The sequence below is a fragment of the Camelina sativa genome, chromosome 19 (genome assembly GCF_030686135.1).
Source record: "Camelina sativa cultivar CO46 ecotype springtype chromosome 19, ASM3068613v1".
Classification (NCBI taxonomy): Eukaryota; Viridiplantae; Streptophyta; class Magnoliopsida; order Brassicales; family Brassicaceae; genus Camelina; species Camelina sativa.
Genome location: NC_141898.1, coordinates 17,290,586 through 17,301,866, shown reverse-complemented (window position 1 = coordinate 17,301,866; position 11,281 = coordinate 17,290,586). Strand labels below are relative to the sequence as shown.

Here is an 11,281-nt window from a genome sequence, read left to right as displayed (position 1 = left end):
AACCATTATAAATAAGATTAATATGCTTCCAACAACGAATGAGCATGAAAACTTGATTTATCAGGCGTCCAAGTTTAAAGGTTTTATTCGGTTTGATCCGGTTTTTTATCTGATCAAATTAAAACTTTAAAAAGTTTCAAAAAATATTATAATATTTAAAAAATTTAAAAGTTTAAATATTATAAATATTGAAACTTTAAAAAGTTCTTAGCTTTTTATAAGTTTTTAAATATTATAATTTTTAAATTTTAACAGTTTAAAATATTATAAATATTGAAACTTTTTAAAAGGTTCAAATATTATATTTCGAACCTTTTAAAAGTTTAAAATGTTATAAATATTAAAACTTCTAAAAGTCTTAGATTTTAAAGGTTTCAAAATATTATAATTTTTAAATTTAAAAAATTTCTTAACATTTAAAAGGTTTTTTAAAAATTATAATTTATAAATTTTAAAAGTTTAAAATATTATAAATATTGAAACTTGAAAATTTTAAAAGATTCAAATATTAAAAATATTTAAACTTCATATAATGTTTTAAAACATTACAATTACTTAACCTCCATAGAAATTTTAAGACATTATATCTATACTAATAAAAAGTTGAAGCTATAAACTCCTAAAGATGTCCATATAGAACTTTAAAAAAATCAATAAAAATTAGATATTTCACTAATAACATTTTTAGAATTATAGTAGTAATCTATATATTAAGATTTTTTTAGAAAAAAAATGTAAAATCTATAGAAACAAAAGAAATATTTACAACATCTTACATCGGCTAGAAAATTTTAGACAATGGCTGAGAACCATTATAAATAAAACTAATATGTTTTAACTATAAATTTATCAGGTTTGCTTGATTTATGCTTATTTATCAGGTTTCCAAATTTAGAAGTTTTATTTGATTTATTTTAGCAAATTAAAATATTTAATATAGAATATTTAGAAATATTATAAATACCTCCATAAAAATGTTAAAAAATTATAACTATTTAAACTCTATAAAAAGTTAAAGTGTCATTAATATTTAACTCAAAAAAATAAAATGTTACAAATATTTAAACTACATCTAAAGTTTGAAATATTTTAAAAATTTAATCTCTATTAAAAATTTAAAAGTTTAAGAATTAGAAAATATTATATATCAAACTTTTAATATCTTGAAAATATCTTACTTATCTCTGTTTGTGCTTTATATATCTTATGAGCTGTAAAACATGTTTTTGTGTATGACTTTACAGATGATTTGATACTTTCGCAGTAAATTTTTATTTTCAAGTCTAAAAAATAAGAATTGACGTCGCAAGATCTTGATTTGATGTTATTTGAGTTTAAAGAAGAAGGATTGACGAAAAGCATAAATATTGTTTTAACTATATATGTGTTTATATTACTTTCTCTGCAAGTAAGGATTTTGGTTTGAGAAGTTTCAAACCGTGTGGATCTAAAAGCGAATAATATGGATAAAATTATCAACAATTGGGTGCATGTGTTGACTATGCTGGTTTTCATGAATTGCATAATTTTTATGAGAAAATATATGATTTTGGTCTTGGAATTTGATGGGTTAACAAGTTGTGTGATAGTCTAAAAAAAAGGTTTTTCAGTGAAAGAATGTGAAAAAGTTGACGAGGAAGAACAAGAAGAAAAGTATAACGAAGAACCGAACGGTAAAAGTAATGATGACAATTACCATAAAATTTGACAGTGAAAATAACAAGAAAGAATATGAAGAATAAGAAAACATTGAATAAAAAACACGAAAATATAGGTGATAGTGATCAATTAAATATGAAAAATGAGATAAATTCATGATTATAAAATTGTTCCGTTTTCTAGTGGTCAAAGAAATAGTTTAGGATATGTGAGGTCAACCAGTTTGATCATTTTCGCCTGGACGTCGAGTTAAATTCATGATTTTAAAACACAACTGATTTTTATATTTTAAAAAATTGTCTATCTGAAATTTAATTTTTTCCTTAATAGTAATTTAAAGTTTTCTATAAGATAATATTTCATTACCATCATCAATTATATATAATTTTTATCAAAATATATCAAATAAACTCACGCGTAGCGTGAATTCAAAACCTAGTATACATAAAATCTACGTAATTTTAACAGATTTCTGATGTTTTATAGTATACTTATTTTTAGTCTACGAATATTTGAGACACTTGCATAAAATCTGCATATTTTAAACAAACTTCTAAAATCTATCTTGCATACATACAACTAATAGATTTTTGGTAGACGTGAAAATGGCAGACAATAGATTTTATAAAGTAAATTCTGGAGACTTGATTGACTTTTAACATAAAACTTATCAAAACGTAGAAAAACACGAGAAAGGAAGAGAGATCTCTTATCGAATGGCAAGAGAGACGGTGAAAAAACTGACGATGCCTCCAGAGTTCTCATCGAATTAAAGCGGTGGTTTTTTTGACGAGAGTGGAGAAAATCGCTTTAGGTTTTTTTTGTTCTCTTTGACCAATGTTTAAAATAATTTTCAAAAACGAATTTATATATTTCCATAAAAATAATAGATAATATCAAAAACTAATTTATATATTTCCATAAAAATAATATTTATGGTAAATATGATTTTGATTTTACGAATTTTATAAAATTCAATTTCATTTTTTGTTTTTTCTTGTTAACATTTAATATTTTGGTTTTTCTTTTTAACATTTAATATTTTGGTTTTTTAAAAATGAAAGGCTAAAAGAGAGTTTTGGAATTATGAAAATTATTAAGCAAAAGTAAGTTATTTGGACAATAAAAATTAAAAGAGGTTATCATAACCAATCATTAAAAAAAAAAAAAAAAGTGGGTTATCTTAGGCAAATCTCACAAATTTGATTTAAGCTCATGAAAAAATATAGTCCCTAATAGTAAAACAAAGCGTTACATTTTTATTGGTTGGCCCTACTCAATACAAATCCTTTGCCGACATCAAATAATCATAAAATTAAACAAAAACAAAAAACAACAACCATAACTTCTGCCACTCTGTTTTGTTCGATATCTTACATGTCAATTAATTGGATTTTCAATTTTGATCCCTCTCCAAAGTCTTCTACCCCTGCCTTTTATAGTTTTTAGCTGAACAATTCTATTTACTTACACTCTTTTTATTTTGTATATTTTTTTTACTTACGCATTTGACATTACAAAATACCAACCTTTTCATTTTTTTGTATCCTTCATCATCCGGGATCAAACTACTATCTCTTTATGACTAAGTATTTCTCTGTTTTTAGTTCGGACATTTTTTATTTTACTTGAATTGGACATTTTTGTGAATTCATTTACAATATAAAGCTAGAAACCATACGATATGTATATGTATCAGAACTTCTAACGAATCCATACAAATAATTGCTTTAATTTTTCTGTCTCATTATTAAATCTGGTTGAAACATATTCTTATCATTTAGTTGAGATTAACGATCTTGACTTTAAATATATACCGACATACCCTATAGTTTTAGATGTTGATTTTTCCGACTTTTAATATCACCATGCTAAGAGATTCCATTCCACCATGATAAATCTTCATTTCAATCAAATAATTATAATAATTTTGAAATAATACAGCTGGCTCGTCCCATTGCTTCTTCTTACGTCCACCAATTACATTGTTAAAAGCAATCTCATTCATGTGTGTGAGTAGATCTGTAGATGGAGTCGACATGTGTCTAACGTCTACGTCAGAAATCGATTAGCTTTAGTAAACTATACTATAAATGTGATAAAAATATCTACTTCGTGACATAATAAAAAGGATTTATTGTGCCACGTGGCGTTAATACATCCATCGAGTCACTTCTACTACATCTTTTATAATCAAGTCTTCCGAACACATTCATCACCAATCTCTCTTCTCCTCTCACATCAATACTTTTCAAAGTTCCTCTGTTCTCCGAAGTGATCTTCAGGCAAGAAAAAAAAGATCAATCTCAAGTCGTTCAGGAGCGACCATGGAACCCTTCATTCTATGATCGGAACCGATTTCAACGAGCTCACTATCGCTGCTAAGAACCTAGCTAGCCACACCTTCACGCTCACTGGTTTAGGCTTTGGTACCTCTGTCCTAGAATGGGTTGCTTCTATCGCCGCCATGTAATAATAACCTTCTCTCTTTCTCTTTCTTACTCTCTTTTACTTCGTTTCTTGTGTTGATCTTGATGAGTATTTTGATGTTATAAAATGCAGATACTTGTTGGTGTTGGACCGAACCAATTGGAAGACGAATATGCTCACATCGCTTCTTATTCCTTACATCTTCTTCAGTGCTCCTTCCTTGATCTTTGGTATCTTCAGGTATAATAAACACGACAAAAGCCAGAGACTTTGTCTACTTTTATTATTATGTTCTTTAAATCCCTAACTTGTGTCTGAAAATTATACAGAGGAGAAATTGGTAAATGGATTGCGTTCGTAGCTGTTATTGTGCAACTCTTCTTTCCTAAACACGCCAAAGGTTTGTTTGTGTACTTTATTTATTTCTTCACTCGCCATTACAACAAACAAACAAGACTTTGATTCTGATTTGGCTTATCTATGTTGTTCTGTGTTATTAGAGTACTTGGAATTACCGGTGGCTTTGGTTTTGATCGCCGTCGTGGCACCTAATTTAATTGCCGGCACATTCAGAGACAGTTGGATTGGTTTAGCCATTTGCTTAGGAATTGGATGTTACTTGCTTCAAGAACACATTAGAGCTTCAGGTGGTTTCAGAAACGCCTTCACTAAAGCCAACGGTATCTCCAACACCGTCGGGATCATTTGTCTCGTTGTCTTCCCCGTTTGGGCTCTTATCTTTTAAGCTATCACTTCAGAACTCTCCTGTTTCTTTTCCATTAGTTTTTTTTAACTTCCATGTAAGAGTGATTCCTTTGTATGATTCTGTCTCTCGTAAGTAGTAACTATCAATGGAATGTGATTCGAATAAGAATTTCTTCAGAAATAAGATATGGTCATGAGGTGTTATTGTGGATTTAATCTCCCCTTGCCAAACATTATAGCTTTAATGGGTAATGTTGTGTCTTACATTGTCTACCACAAGACAAAACTCATACCACATTGTGTCACCGATTGGTTTCTATGTGATTTGGATGAATCACTCTAGCTTTCTTCCTCTGCTCTTAGCTTGAGTGATTCAGCCATTTCAATAGCCAACAATGCAGATGTTTTTTCATCACCTGCTATTCCATAACCGTCGATAAAAGCTCTATATGTCTCTTGACTCGGCTTAAAACCTTTCCCCACCATCTCAGCCTGAATGTTCAATGCTCTCTCCATCATTCCTTCTTCACACAACCTCTTTATCAACAACTCGTAACACTTTCGACTAGGATAAAACTCAGATTCTCTCACCGCATCCTTAACGACATCCGCAGCTTCAACAACTCTGTCTCTATCCCTACCACATAGTCCTTCCACTAACGCCTCGATAGTTAAACCCTCTGCCTCAAAACTCTTCCTTTTCATCTCCCTATAAACAACCAAAGCCGATTCAACATCCCCCACTTTACAATACCCGTTAACAAGATGCTCATAGGTTAAAGAAGTACACTCAATCCCTTTCAATCCCATTTCTCGAAAGAGCTCCTTCGCTTTCTTAACCTCTAAGTTACTACAAAGCCCACCAATGATAGTATTATAAGCCACAACATCAAGAACCACTCCTTTCACCTTCATCTCTTCCCATATCTTCTCAGCTTCATTCATCAAACCTCGTGCACAATACGCCTCCATCAAAACACAATAACTATAACCATTGGGACAACATCCAACTTCATCCTCCATTTCTCTCCAAATCCTCTCTACCATCTCAGTCTCACCTTCTCTATAAAAACTCATCATCATCGAATTGAACGTGTTCGCATTCGGCTTAACCTTACCTATCCTCTTCTTAGTACCTTCATCTACCTTAATAACATCATCTAAACCAAACACTTCTCTATACATTTTATAACCATTAGAAGCACCTCTACGCCTAGAAACCTCTGAAACCAAAGCATTACAAGTACTAATCTGTGGATTGATTCCTCTAGACCTCAATTTCCTCATCACCATCACAGCTCCACCGATCTCTTTCGAATCAAGACACGATTTTACCAACAGATCAAACACAAACGGAGCAGAACCACATCGATTGTAACTCTTGATCAACGAACGGAATACTTTCAAGACTCTGTCTTCGTCTTCGTCTTCGTCTTCGTCGTCGGCTAAGCGGAGAGCGAGACGTATGACTTCACTAGCGTGGCTTTTGAGACGAGATCGAGCGAGGATGTGGATTAGTGTCGAGCAAGAACCGACGTCGTGTGAGCAGAGAGAGAAGCGGCGAGTGAAGAGGAAGAAGCGGAGAGAGAGGTGAGGGTTGTTGCGGAGGCGGAGGGTGATTTCGGAGAACTGAGAAGGTGTGAATCCGTAAGGGTGGAGAGACCGGAGAGTTGACCATCGGGATTTGGAACGGTGGTGAGTTAGGATTGAGACGGCGTCGGAAATGAGAGGATCTGGTGGCGGAGACGGCGGAGAAGAGACGGTGGTGAAGAGAGCGATTGAACCGGGTTTGGGTTTCCGGGTCGGGTGGATGATCCGCTTTATTAGTATCATCAGTTGGGTTTTTCTTCTGTTCCGAGTCTCGGTCTTTGATAACTAAACTTAACTCAAGACACTCCGTTAGTCATAGACTCATAGTGTTGACCAAAAATATCACTAAAAAAATATTTAAATATTTGAAAATTTGGTGTAATTTTAGAATGTATATAATAAATAGAGAAATCTAACAAATGTGCCATAAACAGTTAAATCTTTTCAAATGTGTCATAATTGTTTCAGCCTTTCGAAACTGTCGTACATATGGCATTGGGTGTTAATAGAATTATCTAATTGTCCTTTGTCTCAATTGTAGTAAATATCTCATAAAAAATTAAAAAATTTAACTTTCTTACCCTAACTCCGAAACTGAATCGTCTTCCTCTTTTTCTTTTACGTTGTTGTTGTTCTCTCTCATGCGGCTCTCTGTATCTTGTTCGAATCATTCTTAAAAAATCCAAAATTCCGCTGACTTTAACTGACTTTATATTCTCCGTCGTGCCAAGTAAGTTCTCATTCGGGAAGGTTTTTGGGACGTTCTCATTTTGCAGAAACGTCGATGAGTTTCTCGACACTGTTGCCCGCCGTCGGAGGGTACCGTTGTCTGTCTTTTCCAGTGTGTGTCGCGGGTCTGTCTTCTCCGTTGTATGTCTTTTCCGGTGTGTGTGCATTGTTGCCTGTAGCAGTCTTTCATAGACCAGCCTTTATTGTCGTCTGTAATCGTTTGTTATGGACTAGATCTGAAAAATCGATTGTTATGGAATAGATGTAAAATCGTTTATTGTGGACAAAATATAATCGGGTGGTAGACAACATAAAAACTCAGTAGACAAAATCGTTGTGTTTTTAGTATTTTCTATCATGAGTATGAAAATTGTCTATCATTATGTTTGTGTGTATACATTTTATTTTCTATCCGCATATCTTGTTATTTGGTCTATACATTTATTGTGGTAAACTAGTTCAATTCATTTTTAATATGCTGTCTATTACTTAATTGTTTAATGAATTTACCCAAATGATGGACAACTATGTAGTATTAATTTGTTGTCCACTTTGTGTTTGGTGGACAAGTTCCATTATGAATATGTTGTCCACCACTCCGTAAATGTTTTTTACCACGCACCCATCTTTCCACCCTCGAGACAAATCTTAATTACAAGGGCAATCTGGTAAAACCGAAACTGCCATGTTTAATGAATATGGCAGATTTGAAAAGGTTTTACCAATATGGCAGATTTGAAAAGAATTAGAAATAATATGGCAGAAATAGCAAAAATCCTTAATAAATATGTTCTAAAGATGTTTATAAAATTAAAAACAATATAAAAATAGAATATTTCAAACTTTTAAAATTGGTCTAAGCAATTAATTCGTCAATGTTTAAATTAAAATTAAAAGAATTCATAAATACGTAAAACAACGATGCGAGAGGAAGACAAATGAATATGATGTTAGAGATTGACGATACAAAAGGAAAATGATACGGGATGAAGTCTGAAATTTACAATGCTAGAGGAAGTCTAAATTGACGATGCCGAGTGAAGAGATATATATAACTCAAATCGAATGCTCACTTTCACCGGCGACAACGGTAACGTCACGATCGTCACCTCTTAGTGGATCACATGTCCACCCCTAGTCCATGGGCCTATTTTTCTTAATGGGTATCACGCCTTTTCATTAGGCCCGTGAGCCAATCCATATCTGACGGTCGGTTTGCTACGTCTGGAAGGCTTTAAAGACTTGTTACTGTCCCTATAAATCACCACATGATCTTTCCCTATGTTTTTTTCTCACTCTCACAGTTCCGACAGTCACTTCCTCGAAGGTCAGCCATCCAGATACTATTCCAGCATAAGCATGTTTAACTGTGAAGTTCTCTCAGGAACCTTGACCGAAAAAACAAGTGCACTTTGGTGACATATGTGCCCAAATAAATTCTTCTAAACCTCTCTGCAAGTCTCTGAAACCGGGGTGTCACATTTCACTCCCACTAACAGATCGCAACGTCCTCGTTGCGCACCAAGACCGTCGCCCCCGACAGTGTGAGTCCACCCGACTCCACACTCTTCTGGGTTCGGCTCTGATACCACTTGTAACGTCGTCCCGACCGCCACCTCTTAGTGGACCCCATGTCCAATCTCTGTCCAGGGCCCAATTTTCCTTAATAGGCTTCACGTCCTCTCACTAGGCTCGTGAGCCCATCCATGTCTGACGGCCGGTTTGCTACGTCCGGGAGGTTTTAAAGACTTATTACCGTCCCTACAAATTACCACATGATCTTTTCCTGTGTTTTGTCCTCACTCGCACAGTTCCGACAGTCACTTCCCGGAAGGTCACCCATCCTACTGAGACTACACCAGCATAAGCACGCTTAACTGTGGAATTCTCTCAGGACCCTAGACTGAAAAGATAAATGCACTTTACTCACATAGGTGGCCAAATCAATTCTTTTAAACCTCTTCGTAAGTCTCTGAAACCACGGTGTCACAACAACCACCATCATTATCCCATCAACACATCGATAACAAAGTATAACACAAATAGAAGATATTTTAATATTTGATATAAAAACAGAAAATATTAATTTTGTTATTTAAAATAAAATATTCACAAATGCTGGTTTTTAGAAAATTAAAGAGTGTGTGTTAACTTTAGAAAAAAACTTAGTTTAGTGTTATTATATGGTCTTTCTCTATAATAAATATGTTCTATAGATGTTTATAAAAACAATATGAAAAAATGAAACTTTTCATACTTAAAAAATTGGTCTAAGCAATTAATTTTGCATTACCATGTGTAAAATGGGAATTTCTCATCGTTAGTTTTACTAATAAACTCTTCAAGATAGAGAGACACTCAATCGCCAAAAAAAAACTGCTTCACTCTCGCTTCTTATTTTATTTCAATTAATATTAAGTATAGTTTATTCTGAGCAAAATAAATTAACATCATATGTTGAACCTTTACCAGAGAAACAAAAATCTCGAATTAATTAGCTAATATTATGTTTAAAATGATATTATAACATGATAACAGTAATATTGGTATTGATTTATTTTATCTTATTATAAGAGTCTCACGGTAAAATGTATGACTAAATGATCTTTTGTAATTTAAGAGCAAAAATCCAGGCAGACGCACCCAGTGGAAGAGCAAAGACCACCGCCTTTGAACTTCTTCTTAAGACACGCGGTATCACATTGTTGGTAAACACAGTTCTTTGATTGTTTTGGAGATAAATTTAACATTGTCGTCGTCTTGGTTTTCCTTGCTGCACATTCTCTACTACACCTGATACTGTACTAACCAAATATAAATATCATCAGTTTCCATATTTAAAGTCGCAAACTTTGTTTTTTTTTTTCTCCCTTTCATGAACAAAGATGTTTTCAGGAATTTTTTGTATATTTAATAAAAAAAACTGTTTAATATTTAATCGTGCTTAATCGAGGAAAATTTAATATTTATAATATAATAAAGATTATTCTATTATAGAGGTGCCTTGAATTTTCATCTAGAAAACTACATGACATTGATGATATTTAAATGAAATTGGAATGTAGTTTATAATATTATTTCATGCGGCATGAGGCGTAAAAGAAGATGATACATTACAAAGAAAAAAGGAAGGAAAGCTTAATGAAACTAACAAAAATTGGTGAAGACGTTCCCAAAAATGATTTTGGAAATCGATTTTATAGGTTTCGCAACAAATTTTTGAACTCAGTTTTTGAAGTTTGGTATGATTTTGAAATAGTTAATATTACAAATATGTGTAATGAAAAATAATTTTGACATAAATTTTATATAATATAGTCAACTTGACATTTCAAAAAAAAAAGAATTGATAGATTAAAAGAAAATGGTATAGTCCCATAATCATAGAACAAAACTATCTAGATATCTAAAAGATTTTAATTTTGAATACAAACCTAACACAAGAATGATGAAGAAAGTTAGAACAGTGAAGGAGAGTTGAATAGATTTCCTCATCCTAGATGGTGTTTTAAAATTAAAAATAAATTACAAAGTGTGCTTATATAGTTATATATATAAGTGAGAGTCATCCCACATTCAGTCATATCTAATTTAAGTTAACTGCCTTTTTATTTTTCAGTTGAAACGCTCGTTGTATGAATCTCATATTCAAAATATCTAATTTAAGTTATCGACTTTTTTGAAATATTCAATTTAAAAGGATATGGTTTACATTTGTTAGGTGGTTATACAAATTATACATAGTTTGCAATTTGTGTGCATACGTCAAGTTAAGAGGATCTGAATCCATATATGGTATATATAGGGTTTGAGGGATCCGAGGGAGTAGTAGAAGGAATAGTGCAGTAAGGTGAACTACTAAGAAAATTAGGTCTTTTTTGAGTTTCTGTTTATAAGACCATCTCCAATAGTTTTTTTTATTTTTCTTTTACAATGGAAGATCTTTATTTTACTCTAATGTTTTCCTTCTTCTTTCTTCTTTTTTTTTTTTTTTCCTAACAATAATAGATTAGCTCATGAGAACTAATGGAAAGAAAAATCATTTACAAACAAAACGTATGTGTGTAGCGTGCCAAAGAATCCGCACTTACATTAGCATTTCTTGAAATTAGAGATAAAGAAAAAGAAGAAAACTCCTCCCTTTCCATCTTGATATCGTCGAGGTATG

The 11,281-nt window shown here is 32.4% G+C and overlaps 1 protein-coding gene and 1 pseudogene across 2 annotated transcripts; one reads left to right on the top strand and one right to left on the bottom strand.

The window, feature by feature from the left end:
- The first annotated feature begins 3,883 nt into the window (after positions 1–3,883).
- LOC104766914 (cold-regulated 413 plasma membrane protein 1) lies at positions 3,884–5,010 on the top strand. The gene is made up of 4 exons (XM_010490885.3): positions 3,884–4,128; positions 4,222–4,329; positions 4,419–4,489; positions 4,590–5,010. The coding sequence occupies exons 1-4, from the start codon at positions 4,004–4,006 to the stop codon at positions 4,832–4,834; spliced, it is 549 nt and encodes a 182-aa protein (XP_010489187.2). The 5' UTR covers positions 3,884–4,003; the 3' UTR covers positions 4,835–5,010.
- Positions 4,964–6,789, bottom strand: LOC147920710 (pentatricopeptide repeat-containing protein At2g15980 pseudogene; annotated as a pseudogene). The gene has a single exon (XR_015590917.1). The product of XR_015590917.1 is annotated as a pentatricopeptide repeat-containing protein At2g15980 pseudogene (transcript).
- Between the last annotated feature and the right edge of the window lie 4,492 nt (positions 6,790–11,281).